This window comes from Mauremys reevesii, linkage group 2, assembly GCF_016161935.1.
Source record: "Mauremys reevesii isolate NIE-2019 linkage group 2, ASM1616193v1, whole genome shotgun sequence".
Classification (NCBI taxonomy): Eukaryota; Metazoa; Chordata; order Testudines; family Geoemydidae; genus Mauremys; species Mauremys reevesii.
The window spans coordinates 66,849,168-66,866,153 of record NC_052624.1 but is presented as its reverse complement, the minus strand read 5'-3'; the positions used below and the strand labels follow the sequence as shown (position 1 = coordinate 66,866,153).

The following is a 16,986-nucleotide window of genomic DNA, read 5'->3' as shown; positions in this document are numbered from 1 at the left end:
AAAATGGGATGGACAAAAAAAAAAAACCCAGTAAGGGATAAAGACCTGCAGTGGGACTGGGATCCACGGGTCCAATTACCATACCATGCCATCCTTCCTTCTGCGCTGCTGCTGCTGGCAGCGCTGCCTTCAGATCTGGGCAGCCGGAGAGTGGAGGCTGCTGGCTGGGACGTTCATGTTGTTTGCAGCATGGGAGGACTGTTTTGTTTTTTTTTATCCCGCTCCCATCCCACCCTGCAATACCTGCTCCCAGTTCCATCTGCTCCTACATTGCTTGTTGAATTTTTATCCCACTCCCGCTATTATGGCAGCAGGACCTGCAAGATCCCAGTTCCGCTGCCCTCTGGGATTGGGATCCTGCAGGACCCGCTGCCTTAATAGTGGGAGTGGGATGTGGGATAAAAATTAAGCAAACAGTGCAGGAGCAGGTGGGAATAGGTATTGTGGGGTAGGTATTGTGGGGAGCGGGATTAAAAAACAATAGTCCCATGCAGGACTCTAGTTGGGGGCACAAATATGCTTGCTCGCCTCGGACACTAAAATCCGTACTAATGGCACTGCCGAATACCTTGCTTGTTATCTTCAATGCCACGATTTTCAAGTCACTTAACTGTGCCTCAATACCTGGCATTTGTATAGTGGCTCACATCTGAGGATTTCAAAGCATTTATCAAGCATTAAATAATTAAGCCTTTATTATTTTTGTGAGTACCCACAGTGTTGCTAACTCTCAGTTTTCTCTCAAGTCTCATTACAATTGGTGTTTTTCTTAATTTCAGCTGCTGAAATCAAAGGAATATGTGAGAATCTGAGTTTTCATTTAAAGAAATGATTCTAGCCCTAATGGTTGTGGCGAAAAGCATGAAAATGTGATCCCACTGAACCTTAATGGCTCAAAACCCAGTAGCTAAATGAATGAACACCAAATTCTTCTTTAAAATGATTTCCAAATTATTCTCATTATTTTTTAACATTTGGGGTTGGCAGTATTGTATCCACTTTGCAGCTGGTTAACCTAAGCCACAGAGTTAAGTAACTTACACAGCCAGGCACTACAGGACAGTGCAAAAGCCAGAAATAGAAGGCAGAAGTACTGCGCTAACTGGAGTACCTTATGCCCTGTTCATATTTTACTTTACATGAAGCTTTTATTTTTGGATAATTTGTAGTCTGGTAGCACCTAGAGGCCCCATTACGCGTGGCACTGTACAATTTTATCCACAATCACTCACTTGTCTTTCTCCAAGAAGATATTTCGTGTTACGCTTCCTTTTGGGCTATAGTTTCTGACATAGGAACTGATGCTAAAGACCTGAGATAATTAAACTGTTCCAACCCCTGAACACCATCTGAGCTTCTATCTATCTAATGTATCTTTTCCATTGTATATTTGCAAATTCCTTTTGAATGGTCAGCACAATAACAACAAAACTATTCTCTTTACAAAATAAGTGTAAATAATGAGCCCTATGCTGCAGGATTTCACTTATTTTATCTCCTCCCTCAACTGTTCTGCTATAGCCTTCTTTCACTGTTATCATCTATGATAGAGGAAAAGGTTAGAAGAGGCTGTTCCAATACACATTTAAAACACAGTTCAGTCGTATGTTAAAAATGTATGTTTGCCCAAATTTTTGTATATTTTAAAGGAACAACTTCAACTTCTCACACCTCTCCCTTGGTATCACATTTTTAATCTAACTGAAGCAAAAACATTTCCATGAGTAATTGAATAGAATTGATTTTGGCGTGTTAATCTTGATAATCTGCCCAGTGTTATAATGTTAAAGAAGAAAAACCTGCCATATTTGGGTGATCACACCAAAATAGCAGCTTGTGTTTACATTTTCACACTCTTAGAGGTGGACAGTAGACACATATGAATGACTGTTTTATGTTCATTGTTCCTATGTAATATACACAAAATACTTGTGCACACACAACCAGGTTTCACACATGCACCTATTCACAGCCTGGAAAGTGAAAACTTAAACACAAAGCATTCTTTGAGAGTTGTCAGCCAACTGTGTGTTTATTTTAATTAATAGAAAAAATAAGCAGACTTTCAGGAATAAGAGTCAATAATCAGTCTGCTGCCCAATAGACACTATAGTTCTCAGTTATCTTTTGAAGTGTTCTTCTAGTCCAGGGGTGGCCAACGTGTGGCTCCGGAGCCACATGCGGCTTTTCAAAATTTAATATGCAGTTCCTTGTACAGACACCGCCTCTGGGGCTGGAGCTACAGGCGCCAACTTTCCAATGTGCCGGGAGGTGCTCGCTGCTCAACCCCTGGCTCTGCCACAAGCCCTGCCCCCACTCCACTCCTTCCCGCCACCTCCCCTGAGCCTGCCATGCCCTCGCTCCTCCTCCTCCTCCTCCCTTCAGAGCCTCCTGCATGCCATGAAACAGCTGATCAGGAGGTGCGGGGAGGAAGTGGGAGGCGCTGATTGGCGGGGCTGCCAGTGGCTGGGAGGCTCTTGGAGTGGGGGGCGGGGAGCTGATGGCAGTGTAAATTCTGGCGCCTTCTCAAGCTCAGGTTCGCCACCCCATTCTGTTCCTTTGTCTAGTTCTCTGCACCGTATCCTCTTCTTTTGTTTGTTTCTGTTTCAAACAGTCACTATTTCTCACAAGTGTGGAGCCTTCTCAAATACAGGCTGCTTTGGTGTGGGCTTATTTTTTGAGGACCATTCTGTATAATTTTAAATCCTTCAATTTGCCTCTCCTTTCAATGTTCCAGTAGCAGATTATACAGGAATACATTGCTTGCCAGTAGTCACACATTAATATTTGCATTGCCTCGGATTGCTGGGCAATAGGATTTCCCCAGCCTTCTGACATCTTCTGTTTCCCGCTTAAGTTTTTTAACACTTGTTCGTAGCTCATTCTCTCCTGTCATAAATTTTATTTCTGCAAAAGTATCAAGTGATTTCTTGAAATTAAGGTGGTCCCCCAGACTGCCACTTCTGAAAATCTGACATAGGATGATTAGGCATCATAGAAAGTTTCAACAGGACTAGGATCAATGGGAGTTTGCTAGACTTCAAGAACTTCAGGAACCCTATTATTTCTTCAGTTGTGAATGCAACTCCCATTATCTATTGATCAGATCCCAGAATTTTATGTGTTACTTGATCAGTTTCCTAGACATCCTTGTGACATAGTAAAACATTTATTACAACATCCCTTTTTATAAAAAATACTTTGAGTCCACAAAAATAAGCACAAATTATTGAACTTCGATTTAAATTAATCTCCACACTTGTACTCTCGGTATACCATTTTGACGATTTATAAATCAGTGAATGTATCAGTTGTACTATTTTTAATGGCTTCCTTTGCCTATTTTTTAATCTTGCAAATGGAGATAAGGACTGAGTACTGATTTTGAAATAGCAGGATAGTCCTGATATTTCAGTTGCAGTTGGCAACCTCAATCACATTCAAAGCATTCAAGCAAGTATATTTTAATTATTTGAGGCCTTTTGTTTCTTCAGTGTTTCATTTTCCTGAAATCAAATGTTTTAGTAGTCTCTCTTGCAATATCATGAATACATCCTGAGCTATTTTGAGCCCTTTAGTGCAGAACTGATCAACCAGTGGGCACAAACTGAAAGTAGAAGCAATTGGAGATGATGTGGTAGGTTACATACTGCCTCCTGAGAGCAGCAGTCCCCGGTTTGCTAGATCTTACAGCAGGAGTCTGGGCATAGGAGGGAAGGAGCCTTCCCTCCTTGCTTTGGCAAATGCTTCCCCACTCCCCTGTCCACTCATTCTATCTTCTTACTCTCTACTTGAGCAAGGGTCTCTTCAAGGAGAAGCCATGGGATCTCCATACTTTGGAACTCTGGCAGTGGGCATCATGTTCTTATATAGCACACTGTCTTGTGGCTTAGATTCTCCAGGTCAGTCACATTGTCTGGCTATACTGAAAGAAGGATAGGAGACACTTGATATGGATTTAATCAGGCTGCAACTTTATTATTAGATGTCTGGGACTACCCGGCAGATAAAAGTGTGCAGTGCAGGCAACTCCATGTTCATTGAAATCACTATCCAGGGCTTCCATCAGCCCCCGTTCATTTTCCATCTAGATCCTCCAGCCAACTCATGGCTTGGACCTTACCACCCACCTCCCTCTCTCTCTCCTCCCCCCCTCCCCCGGTAGGAAGAGTAAGGTGGGCTATAAGAAAGGGGGGTTGGCTCCCTCCCATACCAATCATAGGAGCCCTGAACCACTCCCCATTCCGTTCTTTTAACCAGCACCTCCTTTCCAAATCCTTTACCAGGCCATTTATCTGGTCACTGGATGCCTTCCCTATGGAGTACCTGCACTGGACATCTGCCCCACACTTACAAAATAAGTTGTGACATATAGCTTTAACCCCCTTTCCTCCTCACCATAATAGGTCCTCCTTGATGCCCAATGTGGGGAAGGCGAAAAAACCCCACTCCACCTATGCCAATGTGGTGGTGAGGGAAAAATTCCTTTCGATCCCTCCTAAAAAGGAGTGACTAGTGCAATGCCCACAGTAGGTCCTAACTCAACCTGATATTTGCACCTCGAGGGGTGGGAGGGTGAGTGCTGCCTTGCTTGCTGCCTGGAAAAAGGGCTTCTAACACCATGCCTTTCAAAAGCATCCACCCTTACGTTCCCAGGGGATGAATCAGAGTCGCCAAGCTGACCTCCAGCCACCTTTTTACAGCAGTTTCTGACCTCCTTCCCGCCCCCCATAAAGCACTGCTACCTTTCTGCAGCAAGCCTGGACAACGTGTTCTCCCCCCGCCCAGCTTCAGGCGTGGTTATTTACAAAAAATGTGGTAATTAGAACAATATACCTGCCATTTAATTTCATTCTTGTATAACTCTAGTCTTTAATCATAGGGTATTATGCCTTCAATGTGGTTGTCACAGAGTCCCCGGGCGATGCTCTGGAACTGCCCCCCCACAAAGCCAGTCAGGACCTTGGGGAGCCTCCTATCTCTTGGAGCAGACTAAATTTAGGGCAGGAAGCTCACACGTAGCATTCAGCATGTGCCCCTCCATGTGCTTCCCACAGCGAGTCCACCCAGGTGGGGTCCTGGGGAAGCCAGAGGGTCCTGCACCCCCACCTTGCAGTCAGATGAGACTCTCAGCCAGCCAGTAAAACAGAGGTTTATTGAGATGACAGGAACACAGTCCACGACAGGTCTTGCCAGTACAGACAACAAGACCCCCCTTAGTTAGGTCCATCTGGGGCCCCAGGGAGGCCACTGCCCCACTGGGAGGCCCGAGCCTCCTCGGGGCTCCCCTCCATCTTCCAGCCAGCTTCCAAAAACTACCAAAACCCCCTCCAGCCCTTCATCTCTGGGCTTTGTTCCTTTCCCGGGCCAGGAGGTCACCTGATCTCTTTGTTCTCCAACACCTTTAGCATCCCCTTGCAGGGGGGAAGGGCCTGGCCATTAGTTGCCATGTGACAGAGGGTTGGCCAGAGCTGAGCCCCCCGCACAGTATTCAGAGGGAACATTAAAACCAGTCCCACTTCATCACAGTGATATATACTTAGAGACTTGATATATGCTAAATTATATGGTTCACAAAGTTTTGTTTCCAAAATAAATACCGCAACTTTTTCCTTTAATTGTTATTCCAGAGGAACCCCAATACACAGAGAAAATGGGTAACTGAGAACAGATATAATAGCATACCTAGGACTGTTTATAGATGCTCAGGTGTATATCTGAATCAAGTGTCTGAGGTAGTTTTTGTGAGCTATGTGGTTTACATTAATAAAATGTTTTTCTTTTTTCAGATTTCCTGAAATGCAGTATTTCCAGCAAGAGAGTGTGAGAAAAATTCTTACAGATGTTCTGTTCTGTTATGCTAGAGAAAATGAGGAGTTACTTTATAAACAGGTAATGAAAATATCATACAGGTGGCATCCATTGACTCAACATTTTCTATAGAGCTTGACAAATGATTGAACAATAATGTATTTTTTATTGAATCCAAAGTTGTATCATAATGCTTAAGCAATCAAAGAGCTACTTGTCAGCTGCATGGTAAGAAAAGTAAGCTCATTCAAGCACATATGCTTCCTCCTCATGATAAGACATTCCCTTAAATTGTCTTCTGTAAGCTGCTAAATCTTATCTTCCAACTTTTCTGAATGTTTATTAACAACCTCTTTTAAACCAAAAGCTTTTCTGGCTTAGATGGATATATGCACCACAGTTAAAATATATGATACTGAATAACAATATAAAGAAGTTGAAGGGTTGATTAGGGTTAATCAAGCAGTTTTACAACATATATAACGTTTGAAATTCTTTGATTTCTACAACATGATGCAGATATACTGTACGTTTGCTCTTTGGCCATTGATCATATATTGCAGCACAAAAATACCATGCAATATAGTCGGTGCAGCTGAAAAGTTTTTAATATTTTTATCTATATATATGTTAATACAAGTTCCATTATATTACTAGATAGAATATCTACTTAAACCAATAGTCTCCTACTGTTAAAAGGTAAAAGATAACATTTCAAATGCACCAATTGTGCATTCATTTTAAGATGAAAGCTAAATTCAGCATTTGCACTTAAGGTTTTCAAATGAGCATAATGTTTAAATGCTTTAACAAGACTCATGTACAATACTGAAAGAAACACAAATCAGAATATTTCATGTTTACTTTTGGAGTAATTTAACATACTGTGTTGAGACTAAGAACTGAGTAACAATGAACAAGGACTAAACTGTAGAGAAACTGTACGTGGACAGAAAATGATTTATGACAAAAATGCAGGGTTGCTATAAGCGTACAAATATTTTATAATCTAGTGTATCCTTTCACACATTCTGCAACCACCCCATCCCCCAGCTAGGAAATTATTTGGGTCTCATGAAAAGATCGGCATATTTGAGTTGAAGCAGCAACTCATCAAGAACTGTCTTGTAGATGATATTGAAAATCAAATATACAATTAACAAAAGCAGCAAATCTCTATCAGCTGGCTACTTTTTATTTTTGATGGACTGCGAGTAGAGAGCTACCTTGTGTCATGGAGAGAAAAAAAATTAGATCAGCAAGTCGTATTTTTCAGGGCACTGTTGTGGAAAACACTCCAACAGTACCCAGCCTTCCTCATTTCTAGTGTATATAACCCAGAGTATATGCGATGAGGAGGTGATGGGGGAAATGGAAGATCACATTCTAGTTAATTTAGTGTATCATTTATTAAACAAGAAGTATAATTTCACTCTTTGATATGATTTAAAAAGACTTAATTACCCCCTGCTTGTGTTTAAAATCCTGTAGATTCCTTACAGAGAAATAATACCTTGCTATGTAAGGCTTGAATATTTAGCTAGATCAAATTAAAAAAAAAACCCACCCTGAGTTTCATCACAAGCTGTTAAAGCTATTATTTTGTACTAGGTGACACCCCGTTTAACATAGACCATATTGTTAATAGTTATGGGATTTTATTGAATTAATGAGACTGTTATCATGTAGTAGAGTGTCTTGCTGAGTTAATTGAAACTGCAGAGATTATATAAATGGTATTAATGAACTTTGACTGCCTGATGCCTCGGCTTTAATAAAGACTGCTTGGTGGGCTAAATGAACATAGGCAGATAAAAGAACAGGTTCAATTTTGCGAGCCTACAGGCTGTTGAGAAAGAAAACTTCTTTTTACCTCTGTTTTGACTGGTGTCATTTCAACAGTGCAGTAATTTCAGAAGAAGGTTGTCATGAGAGTAAAGGGAGGGGTAAAGGGCAGAAAATAAAATGAATCGGAATGATGAAAAATGGCTAATATCTATGACAAGTCTTAAGTGCAGTAACCAAGATTGTGGTGCTGTGCCAAAGTCACAAAACACCCAACTAATCTTTCTCTTCTTCGTCCCTTCTTATTCCACTCCCATCACCACTGCTTGTTTCCAGGTTCTGCATTCTTGAACCAAGAATGCCTCCACAAAACTATCATCAGTAATAACCATCTTTTCTTTGTATTCTTGGCCCTCTTGCCTGTGGAGGACTCCTTCTTTCAAAGCCCCTGTCAATACTGTGTCGAGGATTAGCTGACAAGAAGTACTGTGTATGTGGAGAGGTCAACATATAATTTTTGGTCTCTCTTAATCCTGTCATACCTGTCCATGGTAATCCACTCATTCATGACCTACACCCTTGCTTATTTCATTTTGTATCTAGAAATGAAGCCACACATCCCAAAATAGCTTCAGCTAACAAAACATGGCACTCCTCTGCTTAGCAGTTAGGGTTGCACATCACTCAAATGTTCCATGCAGGCTCCCAAGGGAGTCACAAAGTCCAGTACAATGTGTTTGCCCTGATATTCAAAGCCCTTCATGGGACTGGCCCTAGCTGCCTTTGAGATCCCCTCTGTCTTTGTGATCATGATCTCCCATGACAGCTACATTCCTTGGTATATTGCAACAGTTAACTGGTAGGGGGAGATTCGTGCATGCAGTAGATAACATTTTTACAGGAACTGGACCTAAATTCTGAAAGTCAGTCCTTTAAGAAATTGGTGTAATAACAAGTTTTAGAACTAAATACAAATGGTGTACCTTTCTCTCAGTTTCTACACACCAAACACCTACTTGTACTCAAATGTAAACAAGCAAACAAAATCCTTTTATCTTATTGAAGCTATTTCTCTGAAAGGCTAGTGTGGAAGAATGAAAGCTTGTTGTTATTAGTTCTGGGTTTAAATATTTGGGAGGCACCCTGGGTCTACAGTGACTTGGGTCAATATAAACCTAGCTAGATTGTAGATTTCCAAGGTCTGCAACATTTTTATACCTCATCAGTTAAAAGTGGTCAAGTTCACAGCTTTTAATTGAAACTGTTACTGTACTTAAAAAAAGTTAATTCACAATATCAGCAAAGTTTACACTGCTTTTTTACAAGGAGCAATTTGTATGTTTGTTCAGTGTGTGTGTGTGTGTGTGTAGAGTGTTGTCTTTGTAGTAGGTTTCATTGTCTTTTTTGACCAATATATAAAGTAAGATTTTATTTGACTAGCAAAATATACTACTCTCTCCAGTCATATTTATGGGTGAATAGAATTTTACAAAACAGTAATAGAGACTTTTAAGATTTAAATATAAGTAGATCTTTGATTTTCTAAAAAGCATTGGTACGAGTAGAAGTATAAAGCAAGTATGTTTATTTTTCATAAAAATATGCAAAAATTATCTTAACATTATCTTCAAAAGGCCGTACAAATTTGGGTGCCAAAATTCTGGCTCTACTTAATTAAAGAGAAATAAAATAATTAAGCTAAGCCATTAGGTCAGCCATTGTTCATTCATAATTATATTGTCTTTTTAAATATAATGTTGAAATGTATCAATTTGTACCGGTATTTCATTTCTAGAAATGCTGTATTTCTGGCTTTCTTTTAAGACCAGAGACACTATTATGAAATAAGCGTTTTGCTGTTGGCAAGTGTCATAAAATTATCTCAATTCTGTCAACCCTTTTATTAACACTAAAAAGTTCTAGTAAACTGTTGATGTACTGTAGAAAAATGTGTGTATATAATACACTAGTGGCTTCTACTACCAAGCCCAAAAGCTCTAAATGTTTAAAGTGCTCTTTTAACTGAAGGGTCAGAGGTGTCTTTTTGAAATCCTGATATTTTATCATCCATTTGCTTTGTTACTGTTTTATGTGGAGAGTCACTTTCTGATTTGGCTTTATTCACAAGTTGTTATGCTATAATATTGGGAAATTGTGTGCTATGCTGGGCTCTTATCTTCTATAACTAATCCTATTTTATGTCCTTTTATGTTCTTACTCTGTAATTTGTATGTTTAATTTTTGGTAGTCAGTTTGAGTGATGACAATTTAAATTGTCAATATAATGAGGTATTTCACTGCTGATCATTCTATCCAAAACATTCATCTGATCGGAGATTGTGAGAGAAGTTTGAATAGGGCACAATCACTGGTTCGACCTCTGTACATTCTTGACTCAGGGTTTTTTGGGCTTTGCACTGTAGATACCAAACATCTGAAATAGAACAGTATTAAGGTTTTGCCACACATTGGCTTGCAAAGGTTTTATACATCTTTCCGTATAAATCTTTCAATATAAACATAATGAAGATACTTTAAAAAAGAAACTTTTAGGTCTGGTCTCCATGGACATGGATGTCTCATTTTCTAATTCCCCAAATGGCTGCCTTTATTTTTTCCAAAGGCTACTGAGATTCCAGATTTGGAACATTATCAAATAAGTCAGTTTAGATTTAATAATTTGTCCTTATTGCAGATCTTGATACTGTAGCTCATGATTGTAATTATCATAAATAAAATTCATATTTATGAACATAGATCTTGGAGTAACTGCCAGGTGCGGGTTTGTCTGCCGTTGCCAAATTGTTGTCTGTTACGTTATGAAAAGGGAGAATAACTTGCTTCCCATATTTTATAGGCGAATAAACACTTAGATTTAATCAGAATTTAAAACAAAACCCATTGATTATGAATCAAGTCTAAGAATGTAAATTTTCTTGCTTTTCATTATACTGCTGCTGCTAATATTACTGGCTGCTGGATGCTGAGGTGGAGCATTACTGTGCTGGTGCATGAATGAAACATCTTATTGTACTTCTGTTTCCTTTTAATGTTTAGGGTATGCATGAACTTTTAGCACCTATAATCTTTATCCTGCATTGTGACCACCAAGCTTTCTTACATGCGAGTGAAGCCGCACAACCAAGGCAAGTGTTGAATATTTATCCATGTAATATAGAAATTGTCACATTTTTCCATATTATTGTAGAGTTAAGAATTAACTGTATCTTCTGTAGAATTAACATATTGGCTTTAAGGTCTATCCAAATAAAACTGATAGTTAAGTTTTCTTTCATTGGTTTTTTGTTTTATCATGATTAATAGGCTAATCTTTGAGATGTATTAATTGCCCCCATGCCTCCATGAAAGTGGAAAGTAACTCATAAAGGGGCTTTTTGGAGAAGAAGTAATTCTTACATTTTAGTCAGTGAAAAAAGAGAGAGGGACCAACCAGAGGAAAAGTTTCAACTTAACACTGGTACATATACTATTTTCACTGCATTGTACAAGTCCAAGATGTGCTTTAATCTCTATCATTGTACAGAGGAGGCAGATCAGAGAGGTCCAGCCCACGAGTGGATAAGTTGTGTATCAATATTTTCTTCTCATACCTTTAAATAATCACTATAGAAACTTCTTTCATCCCATACAAGATTTTTAATAGCTATATTATATGACTGTCATTTAACTTTAAAGTAATATTAAGTTTAGGCATTGTTTCTCCATTTCATGAAAATAGTGTACGACATAAAAATTGCAACACACGATTGTCTCTCAACTAAATTCAAAAGCTTTTTATTCTTTTGCTCCATGAATAAAGCTTTTATTGTTTTTTAACAAGTCGCCTGCTTGAATCACTTAGTTGTTGTGCAGCTATATTTTGCAGTTGTCTTACTACATCTGCATTAATATAATTTAATTACCCCTGTTATAAAATAACCTCTCTTAGCAAGATTGCCTAAGACCAGTGTTAGCATAGGGATGGAGTGTGCTTACATGTGTTTGTTTTCATTCAATGTCTATCTTTAGAAATCCTGAAGTTGCATTACAAGATGCTCTTCAGTGAAAAGTAAGCTTGCAGGATGCTCAGAATAACCATGTAATATGCATAGCATCCCATCCCCACTGAAAAGGGAGCTAGGCAGCAAAGTAGATGGATAAGAGGTACTGTCACTGATTAATTGCTGTTAAAATACAATAAAAATAGAAGCTATTAAAACAAAATAAATTAATGTTTTGATATTGCATATTTGACCGGTAACCATATTTTTTTTGTTTCGGACAAACAGTGATAGATTGTGCAGTAATCAATTAGTCTAGATCAAGCATATTCAAATAATACATTGTGACATTCAGTAATTTGTTATTTGGAATAATTAGATGGTTACTTCATTGTAGCTCAGACAAGGCAGCTAATTTGTTTTTGATCTTTATAGAAAGGAAAGACTTCATTTGTTCAATGGAGTTACTCTTTTTAATTAAAAAAAAGGCTAGTTTTTCTCATTTGCACTTTATACAAAGTTGGCTTATAAGTACATAATAGTACATGGGGAACATTGACCAAAAATAAATACTCAAATTTTGATTGTTCATTCTTGGCTGTTTCAGTGAGGAAATGAAAGCTCTTTTGAACCCTGAATATCTGGAACATGACGCCTAGTAAGTTTTAACAACTTCCTGTTGTCTTTACATTTCCTTTACTTCTGTGGGCAATGTATTATCTAACATCAATTTTCCATTTTTTCCCCTCAGTGCAATGTTCACACATCTTATGAAAACTGCGGAACATTGGTTTTCGACTTTTGAACATGACAGTCAGAAGGTAAATATTGTTGTAAAATATATACATTTATAGTACTTGCAAGTGAACATGCTTTAACACAGCAAAATGAAATAAGTTGAAAGTAACAGTCCTCTTCTTAATTAAATAAAAAATAAATTCCTTGTAGGTTTCCTGAGTATCCTTGTTGGTTGCCTCACTTGTAGAAAGTTGTCTAGTTGACTGCTTGTGTAGATTGAAGGAGAATATTGTAATTGTAATTCAGTTTACAATTTGATGTGCAATCATGGTAATCATTATGTAGAGTAAGCAGATGTTTGTCTTGAGTTTGTTCTGGGCAGAGACTTCTGTCTTGAATACAGTTGTTGCCCTGACCTCCCTCTAATGATGATGGTGTGTTCATCTATTTAGGAAGGATAGAGTGTGCAAAACAGGATGGGGAGTGGCACTCTGTGTGAGAAATGGCATTACCTGTTTTGAGTCACTGATAACTCAGAATAAATTTGAATGCTTATGGACCCATGTCCTAACAGACCACTAAAAAACATTGGGAACAGGATGATTGCCTCCTTAAGACCTATCTACAATGTGTCCAGGGAAAAAAGCTGTGTGATCATAGGAGACTTCAGTTAGAGTTACATATGTTGGAGATCTCCTGCTGCCAGTACTAAAATATCTGTGGAATTTTTAAACATTATATATGACAATTTTGTAACTCAAAAAGTGTTGCAGCCCACACGAGGGAATTCTTTATTGTCCGGCTATAGCGAAAGGAGGACAGGATACACTCAATATGATTTTAATCGGGCAGCAACTTTATTATTAGATGTCTAGTACTGCCTGACAGGTAAAAGTGCACAGTGCTAGTAACCCCAACTTAATTCAATAACTTCTGCCAGCCCCCTGTCTTTTTCCATCCAGGTCCCTGAGGTTTCTGGGACCTTCCTACCCACCTCCCTCCACATAGGAGGGTTAAGGTGGGCTATAAGAAAGGGGGATGGGCTCCCTGCCATACCATTCATAGGAATCCCGCACACCCCTGCCCTCTTCTGTTCCTTTAACCAACACCTCGTAAGCCATTTATCCAGTGACTGTGTATACCTTCCTTGTGAAGAACCTGCACTGGACAGTCGCCCCACACTTACATAATGAGTTGCGACATATTAGCCTAACCCTTCATGCCTCACATCAACAAAACCCTCTCTGAACCCAATGTGGGGAAGGCGAAAAAACCTCTACTCCACCTAGGCCAATCTGGTGATGAGGGAAAAATTCCTTCCCAACTCCCCTAAAAAGAGGTGGCTAGCACAATCCCCACAGCAGGTCCTGACGAAACCTGGTCTTTTGCCACCTAAAGGGCATGGAGGATGGATGCTGCCTTGCCTGCTCTGTGGAACAGGACACCTGGGCTTGCCCCCTTTTTAAATCCTTCTGCCCTTCCGGTCTCAGGGGATAAATCAGTGTCACAACCCTGACCCATTCCTCGCTTTTGCAGCAGCTTCTGATCTCTCCCTTCCCCACCCACCCATAGACAACTGTTCCTCTTCCCTCAGCCCGCCAGATAATATTCCCCCTCCCCCGCTTAAAGGTGCGGTGCGGTCATTAGATCTTATCCTAACAGATAAAGAGGAATTGATCACAAAACTAAAAATTAATTGTAGTTTAGGTACAAGTGATCATGACTCGAACACATTTATAATATGCAAGCAGAATAAAATCAAGACTAGTTACATATATACTGGTGCTTTAATAGCTCCAATTTCACAAAACTGAAAACCATTAGGAGCCAAATCAGTTGTGAGGAAGAATTTTAATCAGAAAAATGTGAGGATCATTGGGAGTCATTTAAAAACACCTTACTATATTCCCAAAAAGGCACAATTGAGGAAGAAGGCCATACTGATTAATAAGGTGTTCTGGTTTAGAAGGGCAGTGAAGGCAGCTGTAAAAATTAAAAAATAATATATAACAAATGGAAAACAGACTGGATGTTTTCTGAAAGATTTGCTCTAGCACCTTTAATAACTCCTCCCTGTTCACCTTGACAAAGTGTCCTCCTGGCTTCATGAAAATATCCTTTTGATAAATGTTTCCAAAGTTGAAATATTACACTTGGACAAGAAGATCATACTCTTGTCCCGCCTCAACTCAGATTTCCTATTTGTCTTCACTCTCGGTAACTGGATAACACTGCACTCTCCTTCCCTCAACTCCCTCATCCACAGCTACTTATTTCCACCTCCACAAAACTGCAAGTGTATCTTTGCCTGAATTCCACCTTTGCTTCACTCCTGATCTGTGCCTTTATGTCCTCTCTTCTTAACTATTGAATTCTTTGTTACCGCTTCTTCCCCGGTTTCTGCTCTTCAGACTTAGACTTAAGTTTTCTGCATATTTTAATCACATGTATAAAGCCAGGCTATATTAGTTCATTACTCTACTCCAGGGGTAGGCAACCTATGGCACGGGTGCCGAAGGCGGCACGCAAGCTGATTTTCAGTGGTACTCTCACTGCCCGGGTCCTGGCCACCAGGCCAGGGGGCTCTGCATTTTAATTTAATTTTAAATGAAGCTTCTTAAACATTTTAAAAACCTTATTTACTTTACATACAACAATAGCTTAGTTATATATTATAGACTTATAGAAAGAGACCTTCTAAAAACGTTAAAATGTATTACCGGCACGCGAAACCTTAAATTAGAGTGAATAAATGAAGACTCGGCACACCACTTCTGAAAGGTTGCTGACTCCTGCTCTACTCCATTAAGTTTCTTGTTTATTTCAAAATCTAGTTAAAACAATGCCAGGCCCTTGACAGATTCTCTCCAGTCTACCTGTTGTACCTTGTCTTTCTGTACTTTTACCCAAGCATCCTTTGCTCATGCAGCACAGGCATCCTTTCTCATCCTCATTATGCAACAAAATTCCTGTATTTTCCTACCTCATGGACTCTCTTTTCAAATCTAAATTTTTTTCCCCTGTATATTTGGCTCTTAATTTCTTTCTTACCTGATTGTGTTTTAACTCCCTGGAGTGTTTTGGGACAGTTTGTATGAAAGACACTATGTGAAATGTAGTCATGCTGTGTATGACCCAAACTCATTAATAAGTCACTTCCTGAGAGACCTTCAGGTTTCGGTTCACTTGCTGCACTTCAGTTTTCTCCAAACCTCAAAAAGAATATCAGAAGTTCATGAATTTGTCACCAAACTGTTGTTTTCTGGGTGCCTGATTGTATGCACTTAAACCTATATTTAGGCACGTAAAAAAAAGGTGGTGTTCTCCCACAGCTCCCATGAAAGCAACTGTTTTTATTTAGATGCCTCAATATAGCCTTAAGTGCATATCTTTAGGTACCTGGTATAAACATTTTGGCCTCAGTTAGCTGGGGCCAATAAGGTACTCAATGGAATTTTAAATAATTGCCTGTAATTCAGGTAAAACTCTTGTTATACATTTTATGAACTCATTACATAGTCATTTTTATTCTAAGTGATGCTGTGAGATGTGTCTTTTATCACCAACTGTTCGGAACTCAGCTTATTAAACATTTAAATTGTTCCAACTTCTTAGTAAAACTAGTGAAGTTTGAGCTTGAATTTTACATTGAAACTAGCTAAGTCAATCTAGAGATTTACAGTGCTTGGGTAGAAGGTAAAGGTTTACATTGCCTTTTCCATGACGCTGGTGTAAATAATTAGCAATACAGAGCATATGGATTAATATCTAATTGCATATGATTTTGTTTTTTTAAAAAACATGTATAATCTTTAACAACCCTTTGTCTTTTACAATAATTACTTTGAGGACTGGCTATGTAATAAAGTTTGAAACTTCACAAATGAGGTAGAAGAAGCATGTGCTATGAGATACGTGTTAAATTTTATAGCCTCTAACAGTTGGTTCCATTACTCCCAATTGCCATTAGAGGAGCTTCTTCAGCTACTGCATTCCCTAGTGGTTAATGAGAGAAATCTGTCTGTGTTTTGTATGTGTGTTGTCCTAGCCTCTCTACTGCTATATTGCTTTTTTCCTAACACAGATATGCATTAATTACACTGATGTGTAATTATACATTTATATCAACCATCTCAGTTCGTGTCACTTTAGGGCATATTTGTTTGTGTGGCAAGGGTTTGGAGATGTTCTTCCTCATGCTTGATCTAAAATGTTGCCATTGTATTTGGCTCCTATAGATATTCATATTTGTTCTTATATCTTCTGTATGGCATATAGCGCATTTCTGGACTCCCTGTACTATCTGCCTATTTGTCTTTTATGGTGCAACGACCTTCTATTTGGGAATTAGTGTTTGTGATTCAGGTTAACAAAAGATAGTTGAATCCTGGCTTGCATGAAATGTTTTCCGAGTAATGTTCATTACATCAGTTTTCATTTTATGGAGCTTATTTGTTGGGGTTGGCAGGCTAACATAAAAATAGAGTATGGAGTTCAACACAACAGTATACTGTCAACCTATTTTTCTACTTCTGAGGCAGATATGATATGTTCATTCCCAGTGACCATTTTGGCTGGTGGTGGTGCTTTAAATTTCAGTGTCTTTTTGTTGGAATCAATTCTTCCCCATCAGTTTGATATGATTTGCTCA

The 16,986-nt window shown here is 38.9% G+C and overlaps 1 protein-coding gene across 11 annotated transcripts in view; it reads left to right on the top strand.

The window, feature by feature from the left end:
• TBC1D5 (TBC1 domain family member 5) overlaps window positions 1–16,986 on the top strand; it is a 487,219-nt gene that overhangs the window by 269,561 nt on the left and 200,672 nt on the right. For all 11 annotated transcript variants that reach the window (XM_039523970.1, XM_039523969.1, XM_039523966.1 and 8 more), the window contains 4 exons: window positions 5,790–5,892; window positions 10,654–10,742; window positions 12,205–12,255; window positions 12,349–12,418. In XM_039523970.1, the coding sequence (XP_039379904.1) occupies window positions 5,790–5,892; window positions 10,654–10,742; window positions 12,205–12,255; window positions 12,349–12,418 (313 nt within the window). The remainder of the gene's footprint in view (window positions 1–5,789; window positions 5,893–10,653; window positions 10,743–12,204; window positions 12,256–12,348; window positions 12,419–16,986) is intronic.